Source organism: Papio anubis, chromosome 7 (genome assembly GCF_008728515.1).
Source record: "Papio anubis isolate 15944 chromosome 7, Panubis1.0, whole genome shotgun sequence".
NCBI lineage: Eukaryota > Metazoa > Chordata > Mammalia > Primates > Cercopithecidae > Papio > Papio anubis.
In genome coordinates this window covers 123,733,925-123,753,174 of record NC_044982.1, presented here as the reverse complement: position 1 = coordinate 123,753,174, position 19,250 = coordinate 123,733,925, and the positions used below count along the sequence as shown (strand labels likewise).

The following is a 19,250-nucleotide window of genomic DNA, read 5'->3' as shown; positions in this document are numbered from 1 at the left end:
TCCCATGCTCATCGGTCCCCTGAGTCTCCAGCCTTCTTTATTTTAAAGCATCTCCCTGAAGACGAGTGGGGAGAGCGTACCACCCGCTGATTCCAATTCCCTAGGCGGCCACGACGAGCTGCGGCGTCTCTGTGCCCAGGCCTGCCCCATCCCGCCTGCGCCCCGCCCCCTCTCGGCTCGCGCCAAGGCCCACTGCTGGCGCCGCCGCCATCCTGGCGCGTCACTGCGCAAGCGCGGCCCGCGAGCGTGGGGTGTCTCAAGGTGCCGGGTTGCAGGCGCTCAGGAGCGCTGGGGTTTGAGGCCTGCTTTCGGCCCGCGCCAGCAGAGCACTACCTGAGGCAGCGAGGCGCAGCGAGCCGAGCCTCCCCGCGCCCTGGGCAGTGTGGCCATGGAGAATCAGGTGTTGACGCCGCATGTCTACTGGGCTCAGCGACACCGCGAGCTGTATCTGCGCGTGGAGCTGAGTGACGTACAGGTAAAGGCCGGGTCGGGCGGCGGGAAGCGCGAGGGATCGCAGCTCCGGGTACCCGCCAGGACCCCTGCCCTCTTTGTCAGTGTGCGCGCGGAGAGCCTGCAGTGCGCCAAGAAGGTCCGCGACGCGGTGCGCTCACGGCGTGCTGGCGCTTGTCGAGGCTCACCCGCAGATCCTGGGCCGGGGGCACAACCCCCCCAGGGCTGCAGGAACCTTCGGGTCCTCAGAGAGCTCGGACTGGGCCTCTCAGGCTACCCTCGGCCTCTTCTTTGTTCGCAGTCGGCGGCCTTCATGGATCCCAAGCCCGGCCCTGGCTGCCTGGCCGTCGGGGTTCGAGTTGGCTGGGGCCCTTCGAGATGTGGGATGAGCTCGTTGGGTTAGGGGTGCAGTTGTGACAGCGGCTTGCTGGGCCGTGGCTGGCCTAAGAGGTCCAGCCAGGCCCCTCGGACGTTACCGAGGCAGGGCACTGCAGGGGGTGGGGGAGGGGAGGGATGGGGGGCCACACCCACCTCGCAACCGTTCAGTGATGGAAATCATTCTCATTACTTTTAATTTTAAAATTCACAAGAGCTGGAGGAAGTGATTTCCCCCTCTGTTCTGAAGGCTGTGAGCTCAGGTTTGCTGAGTTGCACAGAGAACTTAAAAATTTCTTAAGTTACATTAAGCATTTCTGTTTGAGATCCTTGGCCCTTTATATAAGCAAGCTGAAGGCACCTAATAGCGGAGACTCAAGGACCTGTGTATCCTCATGTCTCTGTCCAAACTAAAGATTCCAGGCTTTGAGAAACTGGAGTTTTCATTCTGGAAGGTTCTTTCTTTTTCTTTTCTTTTTTTTTTGAGACGGAGTTTCGCTCTTGTCGCCCAGGCTGGAGTGCAGTGGCACGATCTCAGCTCATGCAACCTCTGCCTCCCGGGTTCAAACGATTCTCCTGCCTCAGCCTTCCGAGTAGCTGGGATTACAGGCGCGTGCCACCACGCCCGGCAAATTTTTGTATTTTTAGTAGTGACAGGGGTTCACCATGTTGGCCAGGCCGGTCTCGAACTCCTGAACTTAGGTGATCCACCCGCCTCGGCCTCCCAAAGTGCTGAGATTACAGGCATGAGCCACCGCACCCAGCCTCTGGAAGGTTCTTTTTACAGTCATCCTTACTGGAAACTTCTCCTTAACATCTATGGCACTTTGTAACCTCTTTCACTCCATTTAACTTTCTCTGCTTCTGAATCAGGCATCTGGCTGGATCACCCATGGATCCGGTAAAATGTAGGTGCTTTCTGAGTGTCGACTTGAATTTGTTGAATTTAATATAATCTTTGCTTCTGGAATATAAACCGTTTTCCTGTTGAAAGAAGAAGACAGTAGTGGCCAGAATGCCTTTAAATAGCCTATGACATTGCATGGTGTGTCGTTTAATGTGTTCATCCAGACTGAGATTATACTTTTGGGTCAGAGTATGAATAAATGTTCTGTGCTGTCTCCCTCTACTGCTCCAGGGTGGTTTACTAGAATAGGAAAAAACAAACAAAATCTTTTGTAGATGGGGCTCAAAGTCCCCGTCTAGAGAGGGTTCTTCCAGCAGTCAATAAAAAAGTACAGAACAGGTGGGGCGCTGTGGCTCACGCCTGTAATCTCAGCACTTTGGGAAGCCAAGGCGGGTGGATCACCTGAGGTCGGGAGTTCGAGACCAGCCTGACCAACATGGAGAAACCCATCTCTACTAAAAATGCAAAATTAGCTGGGCATGGTGGTGCATGCCTGTAATTCACTGTGTTGGCTACTTGGGAGGCTGAGGCAGGAGAATCGCTTGAACTGGGGAGGCGGAGGTTGCGGTGAGCCAAGATGGTGCCATTGCACTCCAGCCTGGGCAGCAAGAGCGAAACTCCATCTCAAAAAAAAAAAAAAAAAGTAACCATCTAAAACATTTTGGGGAAAAATAAATAATTTTTCTCCCTTATTAAGGTTTTGTGTTCTCTGGGGTTTCACATCTGTAGTTTTGAGGCACCCATATTTCAACTACCATTAGTTTAAAAGCACCATGTTACACTCATGAAAGAGTGTTTACATGTGTTAGCAATCCTCTAATACATGTAAGGTAGTACAGATTTACAAAGATGAGTCAGATCCAGCTTTTCAAGGGCATGCTATCTAGAAGGAGGCATATCATATACAAACAAAAAGTTTTGTGTAGGAGTATGTTTATTGGTAGAATTGGAGTTGGATGTTGGACCAGGTATCTGGTGTTAAAGGAATTTGTTACCTTTCTTTAATTTAGTTAGTGGTGGGCCGGGCGCGGTGGCTCAAGCCTGTAATCCCAGCACTTTGGGAGGCCGAGATGGGCGGATCACGAGGTCAGGAGATCAAGACCATCCTGGCTAACATGGTGAAACCCCGTCTCTACTAAAAAAAAAATACAAAAATCTAGCCGGGCGAGGTGGCGGGTGCCTGTAGTCCCAGCTCTTCGGGAGGCTGAGGCAGGAGAATGGCATAAACCTGGGAGGCGGAGCTTGCAGTGAGCTGAGATCCGGCCACTGCACTCCAGCCTGGGCGACAGAGCGAGACTCTGTCTCAAAAAAAAAAAAAAAATTTAGTTAGTGGTGACTTCCAGAAATGCGATTTATTTTTGTCAAACTAAGACTGGGAGAATGTTCCAGAAAGAGAAAGGCATAGACTTTTAGACACTTGTGATGTCTGACTTAAACCGTGTCAATGCCCAGAGGCCACCAATAACATACCGGTAGTTAAACAAGTTGGGTTTATTACTCATTGCATCAAGAGAGAGCATACTCCATGGGGAACCCTGGGGTGTTTCATTAGGAGGGTGTTAGAACTGATTATAGGATTTGGGTGTTGGTGATTAGGGAAGGGGAGGGTTAAGGAGGTTGGAGTTTTACTTTAGAGAAGATCCTGTAAGAAAATATGGGAGTTTTGTAGTTGGGTATGTGAATAAATCTTATCTATAGGGCAGGGAGACTAGTATAAGAACAAAACTGTAATTGCTATAGGAGTAGCAGTCACTCAATTTGGCCAGAGGGTATTTGGGATTTCATGGGTGGCACAGCCACTATGTATTTCTCTGTGCTTATAACAAAGTTGTGAAATGGCCTCTGTCTCATTTTATGAAGATTTCAGAGTAACCTTGTCTGAGGTTGGTATTCTGTGAGATTGTTTATGTCCCATAGGAGAATAACATGGCCTGGCTGTGAGTGCTATGCCTGCTTCTGAGTGTCAGGGGTCGCCTTTTTTTTTTTTTTTTGTCTTTCTCAACTGATTGCTCTATGCAGAGCCTGTTGAAATCAGTGGTTATACATGTGCAGATTTGTTATTAAAAAAAAGAAAATAAACCAGTGGTTCTGGCTCTGGATGAAGCGCTTCATTTATTTGTTCAGTAAAAATCGTTTATGGAGTACCTACTCTTGTCTATCATTAAGCTAGGTGTGGGGTTCTTGGACAGCACTTTAACACTCCCTGCTTTCTGTAGCATGTCCCACAGCTTATGTGTAAGTGTAAGTTTTAAAGTGTTAAGTTCCAGTTTGGAGGCATTGGCTCTGTCTCCCTCCGTCTTGACACAGAGAACTGTCCAGCTGTCACATCTCTATTCTGTCTTTGGAACTGCAGGGCTAGTGACTATGAGAGAACACGGCTGATGTGAGGAGAAATGGTGGACAATAAAGACTTCAGCAGTGGCATTGTCTGTGCTTGAGGTGAATAGTAGCAAAGAGGCCAGCTAAGGCAGTGTTACTTTCAAAATTGAATTTACTTTCATGATGAGCATAATGAACATGTGTGTCCCGAAAAACGTAGTTGTTAAAGCATTGGTTTATTTACAAGGTGCTTGTTTTGGGTGTTGTGAACAGAGAACAGAGTGTAGCTGTGTTTGAGAGCTGTTTGAAAGTTATTGTTCCTATCCTTACCTAACAGAGTCTGGTGGAAAGAGTGCTAACTGAACACATGAGATTGGGTCCTTGTTCTTACACTTATGCTCTGGTGACCATGATTCACTTAACCTTTATGAACCTGCGGCTCTTCATCCAGACGGATATGAACAGTAGTGCCTAACTCATAGGACTATTTTGAGATTTGAATTGGAAAATGGATTTGAAAGTGCTTTGCAAATTCTAGTGTGCAGTTCAAGTGAGTGATTATGATGATTGTGATATTAAACCTTAGATGAGAGGGATGGACACAGAGCAATGGAAGAATAGAGCCTATTAGTAGACCTTTTCATATATGAAAAGTTAAGGTATGACAAGAGGCGCTCTTACAAATTAATGAGGAGAGAATGACCCATTCAGGAAATTGTACTGGGACAACTGGTCATCCAAATGGCAAAAAGAAAATAAGATCCTGCCTTATGCCATACACAAAAATCAGTTTCAGGTGGATTAATGACCTAAATGTATAAAGCAAAACTACTAAAAAGAAATATAGGAGACTATCTTTATAATATTGGAAAGTGGGAGAATGTGCTAAGCAAGATGCAAACCCTAAAGACAAATATTGACACATTTAAGACAAACTTGAAGAAGACATTTGCAGTGCATATCACTGAGAGATGACTAATACCATGAATATTTAAAGAACACCTACAGACCAATAAGCAAAAGACATATTACCCAAAAGAAAAAGGGGCAGACAATATAAACATTTCAGAGTAAAAGGAAACAAGAATGACCAGTAAGTCTGAAAAGATGCTGAATTGCAATTATGATCAGGCACATGTACAGGCATACCTTGTTTTATTGTGCTTTGCTTTATTGTGCTTTGCAGATAATGCAGGTTTGACAAACTGAAGGTTGTGGCAACAAAGTCTGTTGGGGTCATTTTTCCAACAGCATGTGTTCACTTAGTGTCTCTGTATTGTATTTTGTTAATTCTTGGAATAGTTCAGATTTTTTCATTATTATTATATCTGTTCTGGTGATCTGTGATCAGTGATCTTTGATGTTACTTTTTTTTTTTTTGAGACAGAGTCTCACTCTGTTGCTCAGATTGGAGTGCAGCAATGTGATCATAGCTCACTGTAGCCTTGAACTCCTGGGCTTGAGCAGTCCTCCTGGCTCAGCCTCCCTAGTAGGACTACAGGTACCTGCCTAGGTAATTTTTAATTTTTAAAATTTTTTTAGAGGTGGGGTCTCATTATGTTGGCCAGGCTGGTCTTAAACTCCTGAACTCAAGCAATCCTCTTGCCTTGGCCTCCCAGATCCCTGAGATTACAGGCTTGAACCACTGTGCCTAGCCTTGATGTTACTATTGTGATTGTTTATTAAATTAATTAATTAATTAATTTAGTTTTGAGACAGGGTCTCAGCTGTCACCCAGGCTGGAGTGCAGTAGTGTGATCTTGGCCCACCGCAACCTCCCCCTCCCAGCCTCAAATGTTCCTTCCACCTCAGCTTCCCAAGTAGCTGGAACTGCAGGCATGTGCCACTGTGCCCAGCTAGTTTTTGTATTTTTTTGTAGAGACAAGGTTTTGCCATGTTGTCCAGGCTGGTCTCGAGCTCCTAAGCTCAAGTGGTCTGCCACCTCGGCCTCCCAAAGTGCTGGAATTACAGGTGTGAGCCACTGTGCCCAGCCACTATTGTGATTGTTTTGTGGCAAAATGAAATACACCTATATAAGATGGTGAACTTAATCGATAAATGTGTGTGTTCTCACTGCTCTCACTGGCCATTCCTCCATCTTTCTCCCTCTCCTTGGGCCTCTGTCCTCTGAGACACAACAATATTGAAATTAGGCCAGTTAATAACCCTACAGTGGGGCCGGGTGTGATGGCTCATGCCTGTAATCTCAGCACCTTGGGAGGCTGTGGTGGGGGGATCACTTGAGGTCAGGAGACCAGCCTGACCAACATGGTGAAACCCCGTCTCTCCTAAAAAAATACAAAAATTAGCCAGGTGTGGTGGTGGGTGCCTGTAATCCTAACTACTCAGGAGGCTAAGGCAGGAGAATCACTTGAACCTAGGAGGCTGAAGTTGTAGTGAGCCGAGATCATGCCACTGCACTCCAGTGGCAGAGTGAGACTGTGTCAAAAACAAAACAAAACAAAAAAGCCATACAATGGCTTCTAAGTGTTAAAATGAAGAGGTGCACATGTCTCACTTTAAATCAAAAGCTGTAAATCATTAAGCTTAGTGAGGAAAGCATGTCAAAACTGAGACAGGCCGAAATCTAGGCCTCTTGCACCAAACAGCCAAGTTGTGAATGCAAAGAAACAGTTTTTGAAGGAAATTAAAAGTGCTACTCCAGTGAACACACAAATGATAAGAAAGCAAAATAGTCATATTGATGATATGGAGAAAGTTTGGTCTGGATAGAATATAATTCAGCCATGACATTCTCTCTTTTTTTTTTTTTTTTTTTTTGAGACGGAGTCTCGCTCAGTTGCCTAGGCTGGAGTGCGGTGGCACGATCTCGGCTCACTGGAAGCTCCACCTCCCGGGTTCACGCCATTCTCCTGCCTCAGCCTTGTGAGTAGCTGGGACTACAGGTGCCCGCCACTACGCCCAGCTAATTTTTTTGTATTTTTAGTAGAGATGGGGTTTCACTGTGTTAGCCAGGATGGTCTCGATCTCCTCACCTCGTGATCCACCTGTCTCGGCCTCCCAAAGTGCTGGGATTACAGGCGTGAGCCACCGCACCCGGCCCATGACATTCTCTTAAGCCAAAGCCTAATCCAGAACAAGGCCCCAACTCTTTCAATTCTATGAAGGCTGAGAGGTGAGGAAGCTGCAGAAGAGAAATTTGAAGCTAGCAGAAGTTGATTTATGAGGCTTAAGGAAAGGCTCCGTAACATAAAAGTGCAAAGTGAAGCTACAAGTGCTGATTGTAGAAACTGCAGCAAGTTATCCAGAAGATCTAACTAAGATCCTTGATGAAGGTGGCTACACTGAACAACAGATTTTCAATGTAACAGCCTTCTACTGAAGAAGATGCCGTGGAGGACTTTCATAGTTAGAGAGGAGAAGTCAATGCCTGGCCTCAAAGCTTCAAAGGACAGTCTGACTCTTTTGTTAGGGGCTAATGCAGCTGGTGGCTTGAAGTTGAAGCTAGTGCCCCTTTACCATTCTGAAAATCCTAGGGCCCTTAAGAATTATGTTAAATCAGCCGGGCGTGGTGGCTCATGTCTGTAATCCCTCAGCACTTTGGGAGACCAAGGCGGGTGGATCACCTGAGGTCAGGAGTTCAAGACCAGGCTGACCAACATGGTGAAACCCCATCTCTACTAAAAAATACAAAAAATTAGCTGGGCATGGTGGTGGGCGCCTTTAATCCCAGCTACTTGGGAGGCTGAGGCAGGAGAATCGCTTGGATCTGGGAGGCAGAGGTTGCAGTGAGCTGAGATCGCACCACTGCACTCCAGCCTGGGCAATGGAGCGAGACTCTGTCTCAAAAAAAAAAAAAAGGTATTATGCTAAATCTACTCTGCCTATGCTCTGTAAGTGGAACAACGACTCCTGGATGATAGCACATTTGTTTACAGAATGGTTTACTGAATATTTTAAACCCACTGTTGAGGCCAACTTCTCAGAAAAAAAAATATGTATTCTTTGCTCATCCATAAGCAAAATACTACTGCTCATTGACAGTGCACCTAGTCCCACCTAAGAGTGCTGATGGAAATGTCAAGGAGATTAATGTTGTTTTCATGCCTGCTAACATAACATTCCTTCTGCAGCCCATGGATCAAGAAGTAATTTTGACTGTCAGGTCTTATTCAGAAAATACTTTCCGTAAGGTTAAAACTGTCGAAGGTAGTGATGCTGTGATGGGTCTGGGCAAAGTCAATTGAAAACCTTCTGGAAAGGATTCACCATTCTAGATACCATTAAGAACATTTGTGATTCATAGGAAGAGGTCAAAATATAAAAATGAACAGGAGTTTGGAAGAAGTGGAATCCAACCCTCATGGATGATTTTGAGGGGTTCAAGACTTCAGTGGAGGTAGTAACTGCAGGTGTGGTGGAAATAGCAAAAGAACTAGACTTAGAAGTGGAGCCTGAAGGTGTGACTGAATGCAGCAATCTCATGATAAAACTTGAAGGGATGAGGAGTTGCTGCTTATGGATGAGCAAAGAAAGTGATTTATTGAAATGGAATCTATTTCTCATGAAGATGCTCTGAACATTCTTGAAATGACAACGAAGGATTTATACTATTTCATAAACTTAGTTAATAAAGTAGTGGCGGGGTTGAGAGGATGCTCTGATTTTAAAAGAAGTTCTCCTCTGGGTAAAACAGTATCAAAGAGCATTGCATGCTGCAAAGAAATCTTTAGTGAAAGGAAGACTCAATCAATGAGACAAACTTCATTGTTGTCCTCCTTTTAAGAAATTGTCACAGCCACCCCAGCCTTCAGCAGTCACCACCTGGATCAGTCCACAGCCATCAACATTGAGGCAGGACCCGCCACTAGCAGAAAGATTACAACTCCCTGAAAGCTCACATGATCATTAGCATTTTTTAGCAATGAAATATTTTAAAGTTAAGGTATGTACACTGTTTTTTAGAATAATACTGCATACTTAATAGACTATAGTATAATATAAACATAACATTTATATATACCGAGAAACCAAAAAATTTGTGTGACTCACTTTATTGTGATATTAGCTTTATTGTGGTGGTCTGGAACAAAACCTACAATAGCTCCAAGGTGTGCCTGTAAATTAAAATGATAGGATACTGTTTCTCACATTAGAGTGGGAAAAATGAAAAAGCCTGACATGACTAAGTGTTTGTGAGAATGTTCAGCGACAGGACATTTTTTTTTTTTGAGACAGAGTCTCACCCTGTTGCCCAGGCTGGAGTGCAGTGGCGAGATCTCCGCTCACTGCAGTCTCTACCTCCCGGGCTCAAGTGATTCTCCCGCCTCAGCCTCCCAGGTAGCTGGGACTACCGGCGCCCACCATCACGCCCTGCTAATTTTTGTATTTTTAGTAGAGACGGGGTTTCACCATGTTGGCCATGCTGGTCTCGAACTCCTGACCTCAAGTAATCTGCCTGCCTTGGCCTCCCAAAGTGCTAGGATTGCAGATGTGAGCCACCGTGCCCGGCCGGACATTTTTTTTTTTTCTTTTTTTGAGACAGAATCTCGCTCTGTCACCCAGGCTGGAGTGCAGTGGCGCGATCTCGGCTCACTGCAGGCTCCGCCTCCCGGGTTCACGCCATTCTCCTGCCTCAGCCTCCCGAGTAGCTGGGACTACAGGCGCCCACCACCACGCCCGGCTAATTTTTTTGTATTTTTGGTAGAGACGGGATTTCACCGTGTTAGCCAGGATGGTCTTGATCTCCTGACCTCGTGATTCGCCCGCCTCGGCCTCCCAAAGTGCTGGGATTACACGCGTGAGCCACCGCGCCCGGCCGGAGATTTTTTTATACAGTTGGTGGAAGTACTAATCGGCACAACTGATTTGGAGAACAGTTCCGCACCATGTTGTCAAGCTGAAGTTGTATGTCTTTATGACTTGGAAGTTTTGTTTTTTTAGAGAAGCTCTTACACATATGCAGGTGGAGGTAGAATGTTCATTGCAGCAAAAGATTGAAAGCAGCCTCAATTTTTGTCAGCTGGAAAATGGATAAATTGTGGTATATTTATACAATGGCACACTGTACAACAGCCACGATGAACGAAACAGAACCATCTTTATGGAATTAAAGCTTAGAAATATAATATCAAATAAGCAAGCTGAAGAATGATACAGGCAGTATGAAGTTATTTATGTGACATGTAAAATCATACTGTATATTGTGAATGCCCAACATGTTGTAAGTGAATAAAGAAATACAGTGGAAATGACAAACTCCAATGCTGGAAGAGTGGTTACCTGCGAAGTTGGGGCGTGTTTGAGGGAGAGAGGGTATTGGGATTGAGTAATTATATAATGTATCTGTATCTGTTTTATTTCTTTTTTTAAAAATTGAGGCAATTAAAACAAAATGCTAATTGATGTTAGGTATAGTGGTGTTTGCTATATTTTTCTGTTTGTCTGATTGCTTGAAATATTTCATAACAGAAATCAGTAAGTCTAAGTTGTTTATTACTACAGTACAAAAGTACTTATAAAGCAGTAAGTTAAATAATCTTGTAACTGTTGACCGCTCCAGGCATAGTGCTAAGTACTAGATATTCAGTAGTGAGCAACACATGTAAAGGCACTACCTTCAGATGGAGGGAGACAGGCAATAGATATGTTAATAAATAATTACCTAGATAAAGTGCTATGAGGGAAATAAAGAGGGTGATGAAATAGAGAATAATTGGTAGAGTCTATTTTAAATAGAGTGGTCAGGGAAGACTTCCTTGAAGAGATGATATTCTAGCTGGGTGAAACTTGAAAGATAAATTGTGCAGAAAGCTGGGGGAAGAACATTCCAACAAGTCCACAGACTTAGAGGCAGGCAAAGGCTTAGTGGGGGTTCCAGGAGCAGAAAGGATATTAGTATGTTTGGAGCATAGTGAGGAATAAGTTAGAGGGAGACGAGGATAGAAGGGTTTGCAAGATGTAGGTCATGTAGAGCCTTGTTGCCATGGTAAGGAGCTTGGGTTTTATTGTAAGAGCAATGGGAAACTATTAAAGAGTTTTAAGCAGAGAAGTGACTTTGTAGGATTTGTGTTTCAAAAAAGATTATTCTGGCTTCTATGTGGATTATAAAGGGGCAAAGTGAACTCTAGAAAACCATTTAGGGAGGCTGTTATAGTAGTATGGGTGAGAGATGAGGTGGCTCAGTTTAGGGTTGTGGAGGTGGAAAGCCATGGACACATTTGAGATATATCTGAAGAGAACCTTGAGGCCTTGATGGACTTGTTGGAGAGGAAGAGAAAAGAATTAATGACTAGTCTTAGGATTTTTTTTTTTTTTTTTTTGAGACGGAGTCTCACTCTGTAGCCCAGGCTGGAGTGTAGTGGCCGGATCTCAGCTCACTGCAAGCTCCGCCTCCCGGGTTCACGCCATTCTCCGGCCTCAGCCTCCCGAGTAGCTGGGACTACAGGCGCCCGCCACCTCGCCTGGCTATTTTTTGTATTTCTTAGTAGAGACGGGGTTTCACCGTGTTAGCCAGGATGGTCTCAATCTCCTGACCTCGTGATCCGCCCATCTCGGCCTCCCAAAGTGCTGGGATTACAGGCTTGAGCCACCGCGCCCGGCCTAGTGTTAGGATTTTGATTTAAGCACAGAGTAGATGACAATACAGTTTACTGAAATGATTAAGACTGCAGAAGAGGTTTAGGGGCCAAAATCAAGAGTCCCCTTTTGGACATACTAGTTTGAGAGTCTTGTTTTAAACAATTTCCATGTGAAAATGTGAACTAGTGATATAACTATACAAATACAGAGTTCAGGGCAGTAGTCTGGGTGAAAATAGAATTTTATGATATCTTAGACTTAATTGATTGCAAAATCCACCACTGTTTTATTTTTTTCCCTCATGATAATGAGGGGAAAAATGCTGCTGATTATACTATGATATAAGCTTTCTTATTACTTTGAGCATTTTAAATTTATTCAAAGAGCTCTCTGAGAGTTTATTTAAACTGTCAATGCTGTTCAGCCAAAGATCACCAAAACACACCTTGTAGTTAAATAAGGTGGGTTTATTGCTTGTTCCAGTGAGGGAAAACACACACTGTAGGGAAATATGTGGTATCTCAGTAAGAGGGTGTTAAAAAAGACCTCGTTATATGGGATTTGGGCTTTGGTGGGGGTGTCTAAGGAAGTGGGGTCTCCTATAGATTGGATGTTGACAGAAAGCAAGGACAGTTCTATGATTTGGTATTTTGTGGTTGGCATAGTGACCTGTCATTAGACAAATTTATGCAATGGTCTTGTTTTGTTTCATTTTACCGTGGTCTTATAGTAACCTCAAGTTGGTTAGTATTCTTTGAAATTGTCTATGTCCCCAAAAGGGGGAATTAGAAGACAATACCAACTGATACATACACCCAGTTGAGTGTTATACAGCTATAACAAGAAAGAGTAAGATCTTTATGAACTCACAAGGATTTATTTAGATGAAAAAAAAAAAGCAAGATGTATAAGAATGTATATTGTATGCTACTTTTTGTATAGAAAGGAGGGAAAGTAAGAATATCTGTTTTGGCTGGGTGCGGTGGCTCCCGCCTGTAATCCCAGCACTTTGGGAGGCCCAGGTGGGTGGACCACAAGGTCAAGAGAATGAGACCATCCTGACCAACATGGTGAAACCCTGTCTCTACTAAAAATACAAAAATTAGCGGGGTAGGGCGGCTCGCGCCTGTAGTCCCAGCTACTCGGGAGGCTGAGGCAAGAGAATTGCTTGAACCCAGGAGGCAGAGGTTGCAGTGAGCCGAGATCACACCACTGCACTCCAGCCTGGGGACAGAGACTCCGTCTCAAAAAAAAAAAAAAAAAAAAAGGCCGGGCGCGGTGGCTCAAGCCTGTAATCCCAGCACTTTGGGAGGCTGAGACGGGTGGATCACAAGGTCAGGAGATCGAGACCATCCTGGCTAACATGGTGAAACCCCATCTCTACGAAAAAATACAAAAAACTAGCCGGTCGAGGTGGCGGGTGCCTGTAGTCCCAGCTACTCGGGAGGCTGAGGCAGGAGAATGGCGTAAACGCAGGAGGCGGAGCTTGCAGTGAGCTGAGATTTGGCCACTGTACCCCAGCCTGGGCGACAGAGCGAATTGTTTTGTATGTTTGTTTGAGACAGGGTCTCACTCTGTCACCCAGGCTGGAGTGCAGTGGTGTGATCCTGGCTCACTGCAGTCTCTACCTTCCAGGCGCAAGTGATCCTCCTACCTCAGTCTCCCAAGTAGCTGGGACTGTAGGCACATGCCACCATGCCAGGCTAATTTTTGTATTTTTTGTAGAGACAGGGTTTCACCATATTGCCCAGACTGGTTTCGAACTCTTGAGCTCAAGCGATCTACCCGCCTTGGTCTCCCAAAGTGCTGGGATTACAGGCATAAGTCACTGCCCTTGGATGAAAATAGGAATATCTAAATATATTTGTGAATTTTTGCAAAACACGCATATACAGAGAATAGATAAACCAGAAATGAATGAAATGGTTACCGGTATGTGGGGAATAGGAATGTGGTAGAGGAGGATGGGTTTGGGAGCAAGACTTCTGAGGAAATCATTTCATAAAGTTTGAATTTTGAACAATGGGAATGTTTTACATATTCAAAGATAAAATTGTATTAAAAAAAAAAAAAAAAGGAGGCCAGGCCTGGTGGCTCATGCCTGTAATCCCAGCACTTTGGGAGGCCGAGGCGGGCAGACCACGAGGTCAAGAGATCGAGACCATCCTGGCCAACATGGGGAAACCCTGTCTCTACTACAAATACAGAAATTAGCTGGGCGCAGTGGCACATGCCTGTAATCCCAGCTACTCAGGAGGCTGAGGCAGGAGAATCGCTTGAACCTGGGAGGCAGAGGTTGCAGTAAGCCGAGATCGCGCCACTGCACTCCAGCCTGGCGACAGAGTGACACTGTCTCAAAAAAAAAAAAAAAAAAAAAAAGTAAAAAGCAAATTAAATAAACAGAACCAAAAGGACCTAACTGTATATCAAATTGATGACAAAATCTTACAGATAAATTAATCAATACAAATAATATTTGAACATAGTACTGTGGTTCTTTAGTAGATTATGTCCTTTTTAAAAGTCAACCTTCCCCCCTTTAACTGGAATATATTTTAAGGACAAAAAGAACTGCAATTAAATGTTACACTTAGAAGGGTTATTTTTCCCTTTCCTTTTTTTAAAAATTGAATATAAATTTTCTATCTTTTTTCTTATTTTCCACAAGGAAACTTCTGCAAGTAATTAGTAGATTTACTGTTGGCAAAAAAAGTTGATACTCTAATTCTGAAACTTTTTTAGGATAAAACAAATATATAAATGTGCTAATGTTATTAGGAAGATTTTCACTGTAAGAGATATAAATCTTAAATAACAAGGTAAGGAGAAGCCTTGTAATAGCTTGACTTGGAAACTTCACTATGACATCATCATTTTTAAAATTCCTAGCTAGCCCACTGAAAGATGAACATTAACTATACCTCAGTGTACCTAGATCATGGCTTCTACATTACCATTTCCAACCGAAGGAACTATGCCTCCTTGAAGAAATGGCCAATTATTTCAAATCTGTGCCAGAGAAAGAACAATATCCTCAAAGGGTACACGGTCATGTCAGAATCATACAGGATTTGGTTTGAAGGGATTTCTACTGGCCGAGTTGGTGACAATTTGAACATCAGAAAGAGTAATAATGGTAATGGAATTTGGCTGAGCGGATCACAAAAGAAAATCCATGAGTCTATCGGGTGCAGTGGCTCATGCCTTTATCCCAGCACTTTGGGAGGCTGAGGTGGGCGGATCACGAGGTCAGGAGATAGAGACCATCCTGGCTAACATGGTGAAACCCCCTCTCTACTACAAAATACAAAAAATTACCTGGGCGTGGTGGCGGGCGCCTGTAGTCCCCACTACTTGGGAGGCTGAGGCAGGAGAATGGCGTGAACCACCCGGGAGGCGGAGCTTGCAGTGAGCCGAGATTGCCGCCACTGCACTCCAGCCTGGGTGACAGAGCGAGACTCCATCTCAAAAAAAAAAAAAAAAGAAAATCCGTGAGTCCATAGCGATAGTAAAAAAGAAATGTAGACCAGAGAGGGTACAGGCTGGTGGTGTTTGCAAAGGCACCACGAGGGATCTAGAGCTATTCAGTATCTTGACTGTGACAGTAGGTAGATGAACCTATACATGTGATCAAATTGTGTAGAACTTAACACACAGACGCACATGCACATACCTGCAAGCGAATGCAAGTAAAACTGGGAAATCTGAATAACATAGGTGGGTTGTGTCAATGTCAGTATCCTGATTTTGATTTTATGCTATAGTTTTGTAAAATGCTACCGTTGGGGGAAACTAGGCAAAGTGTATAAGGGATCTCTCAGTACTATTTCTTTTTTTAAAATTTTTATTTTTGTGGGTACACGGTAGGTGTATATATTTCTTTCTTAGAGCTACATGTGAATCTACTATTATCTCAATAAAAATTTCAATTAAAAAGAGAGGGAGAGAAGAGAAAAAGGGAAAACTCTTTTTTTACAGAAGAATGCCAACTAGAAAATGAAAAATGAATGGTTGAATTAGAAAATTATAATTTTGCCGGGCACGGTGGCTCATGCCTGTAATCCTAGCACTTTGGGAGACTGAGGTCAGCAGATCTCCTGAGGTTGGGAGTTTGAGACCAGTCTGACCAACATGGAGAAACTCCATCTCTACTAAAAATACAAAATTAGCCGGGCATGGTTGCACATGTCTGTAATCCCAGCTACTCAGGAGGCTGAGGCAGGAGAACTGCTTGAACCTGGGAGGTGGAGGTTGCGGTGAGCTGAGATTGCACCGTTGCACTCCAGCCTGGGTAACAAGGAAACTCCGTCTCAAAAAAAAAAAAAAAAAAAAAAAGAAAGAAAGAAAATTATAATTTTGTGACCTCCAGTGTAAAATTGCATCAGGTAAGGATTAACAATAGTTGACCATACCATTGGATGAAAGAGTGTTGTGAGGGAATGGCAGATTACACTATTAGGTAACTTGCTAATTACAAAAGGAAACACTACAGTGGAAAGTTCTGGCAGTCACCTTCTCAATTTAATGACCAAATTTATCATCACCATCTAACATAAGGATGCCATATGTAACCATATCACCTATGAAATATTTTTGCTAAAAATGGTTAATATGAAGGAATGGCCAGACAAATCCAGAATATGATACATTTTACCAGACAACTGGCATGGGTTAATAAATAAAAGTGTAAGTCTGTATTAAATAAAAATAGGCATGACAATCAAGAGGAGTGTATGTACCTGGATTGGATCCTGGATTTTTTAAAAAAAGTGTAAATATAGTGGCTTCAGGATAACTGCATCAAGAGTGCCATCAAGACTCACAGTTTATTTCCTCTTTCCCTGAATCTGGGCAGGCCCTCTGGCAGCTTAGTGAATAGAATGCTGGAAAATGATGCTGTGACCAGTTCCAGGCTTGCTTTTTGTAAGAGGACTGCCAGCTTCCACTTCTTCTCTCTTGGAGCACTTGCCCTCTCGGAACTGAGCAGCCCTGCTGCGAGAGACCCAAGCCACATGGAATGGCCAAATATAGTTATTCTGGTCAACAGTTTTAGCTGAACTCCCCAATGACAGCCAACAACAATTAGAAGCTAAGTGAGCGACCCATCTTGAATATTCCAGCCCAATATACTATAGTCCCAGCCAACATCACGTGGCATAGAACTATATAGCTGAAGCCCAGTCAACCTGTAGAATCACATAAGATAATAAAATAGTTGTTTTAGGTCAAGTTTTGGAGTAGTTGGGTTGCATTACAGTAAATAACAGAAACAATTGAACATCTTTGAGACGATTCTTCATGTAGATTTTTTATTAGATAATATGGAGTTATTGTTCTTAGGTATTAGAAAGCTTTGATAATTATGCAAGAGAATATAATTTCTTAGGAGAGGAAATATTTGGAGGTGAAATATGATGTCTGCAGCTCATTTGAAATAATTCAGCAAAAAAGTATGCATATAAAAAGCAAATATTGGGAGCTTTATATTTTGTAGAATGGTGGCTACCCCCACCCTTCTAAAACAAAAAACAAATATGACATTTAGCAATCAATTGGCAGAAGGTATATGAGTTTTCATTATACTATTTTTTCTTTTTTTACTTGAGACAGGGTCTTGCTCTGTCGCCCAGGCTGGAGTTCAGACTGGTCCCAAACTCCTGGCGTCAAGGGATCTGCCTGCTTTGGCCTTCCAAAGTGCCGGGATTGCAGGCGTGAGCCACGACGCCTGGCCTATTTTAAAAATTTTTTTGTAGATTTAAAAGTTTTCAAAATAAAGCATTGGGGTGAAAAGGATCACATTAAAAATACACAGTGTTGGGGGTCCCCAGCAGCCACAAGTGTGCTCAGTGATTTGCTAAAAGGATTCGTGGGACTTAGTATATAATTGTACTCATGACTAAGGTTTGTCACAGCTGCAGAATACAGGACAGGATCAGCAAAGGAAAAAAAGCACGAGTGGAGTCTGGAGAAATCCATGTATAAACCTCTCTGTCACTCTTCCTTCTGTGAGGGGGTATACTTGAGCACGCTCCACCAGCGACGAAAAATGCAGTGACTTATGTATAACATTTCTGCCCAGGGAAGCCCATTAGTGATTGAGTACTCATGATTTTTTTTTTTTTTTTTTGAGACGGATTCTCACTCTGTTACCGAGGCTGGAGTGCAGTGGCCCGATCTCGGCTCACTGCAACCTCTGCCTGCTGGGTTCAAACGATTCTCCTGCCTCAGCCTCCTGAGTAGCTGGGATTACAGGCGCACGCCACCACGCCTGGCTAATTTTTGTATTTTAAGTAGAGACGGGGTTTCACCATATTGGTCAGGCTGGTCTCAAACTCCTGACCTCATGATCCACCCACCTCAGCCTTTGGGATTACAGGCATGAGCCACTGTGCCCGGCCAAGTACCCATGATTTTTACTGGGGGCTTGTTACTTAGGTAACCTTGGCCTAACATGTACCAAAATTCCAGACTCCTAGAAGGAAAGTTGATATTCACCATAAATCACATTGTTTGTAGGCACAGTTTAGGAACATTGAACCACCCTTATTAGTTAGGGGGTGGAGGAAGGCTGAGTTTCTCGATAGATGTCAGCCAAAGGCTGATCTTGGAAGCAGGCACTTTTAAAGACTGCAGCCTCAGGACTGCTATATTAACTCTTCTGCACACATACTAATCACACAGATGGGAAGATAAATACTAATGATTTGAATGAGAAAGGAAACTCTTGTCCAAAGAGTTAGATAGCAGATAGTTTATTGTGAACTCTTTGTAGTTCTGCCAGAGATTCTGAAAATGGGATGAATTGACTTCAGTTCACTAAACAATTATTGAGGCATTAGGTATATAGAGATGAATAAGACACAGTCCCTGCCATCAAAGAACTCAGGTCAAGAGGGGCAATTAAACGATCAACAATGATTATGGAACAGTGTGGTAAGTATTATAGTAAAGGTGAATACAAAGTAGGAAGGAAGCTGTTGATTCTGATGTTAGGGTGAGGAGGAGGGAAGAGGAATTAACATTTGACCTGAACTTTGAAAGAGAAGTAGTGTTCAACAGGCATGGAAACTTAGATGGGCACTCTAGTCAGAGGAAGAAAAGCAACCGGAATATGAATTCTTACTAGTTGCCAGGCTCTGTGTGTGCAATTATAATTTAATCCTTATAACAGACTTGTGATGTAAGTGATTTCATTGTTATTTTTAAAATGATGGCTGGGCATGGTGCCTCATGCCTGTAATCCCAGCAGTTTGGTAGGCTGAGGTGGAGGATTGCTTGAGCCCAGGAGTTCGGGACCAGCCTGAGCAACATAGTGAGACTTGTCTCTGCGAAAAATTTTAAAAAGATATTAGCCAGGCATGGTGATGTGGACCTGTAGTCCCAGATATTTGAGAGGCTAAGGTGGGAGGATCCTTGAGCCTGGGAGGTGGAGGCTGCCGTGAGCCGAGATTGCACCACTGCACTCTAGCCCTGGGTGACAGAGGGAGATTCTGTCTCAAAAAAAAAGAGACAGTTGCTGTGAATTTGAGTTTTCTTATTCCCTTTTCCGTATTCACTCCTTTTTTGAGACAGAGTCTTAGTCTGTCACCCAGGTTGGAATGCTGTGGTGCAATAAAAGCTCACTGCTGCTTCGACCTCCTAAGCTCAAGTTATCCTT

General features: G+C 43.7%; 1 protein-coding gene across 2 annotated transcripts in view; it reads left to right on the top strand.

Moving 5' to 3' along the window:
- Positions 1–201: 201 nt before the first annotated feature.
- The window catches only part of HACD3 (3-hydroxyacyl-CoA dehydratase 3), a 46,143-nt gene continuing 27,094 nt past the window's right edge, over positions 202–19,250 (top strand). The window contains exon 1 of one of the 2 annotated variants that reach the window (XM_003901081.3): positions 202–475. In XM_003901081.3, the coding sequence (XP_003901130.1) occupies positions 389–475 (87 nt within the window). In that variant the 5' untranslated portion in view covers positions 202–388. Of the gene's footprint in view, positions 476–14,380; positions 14,730–19,250 lie in introns of those variants that run through there. The other variant, XM_009210417.4, reaches the window with a different exon arrangement.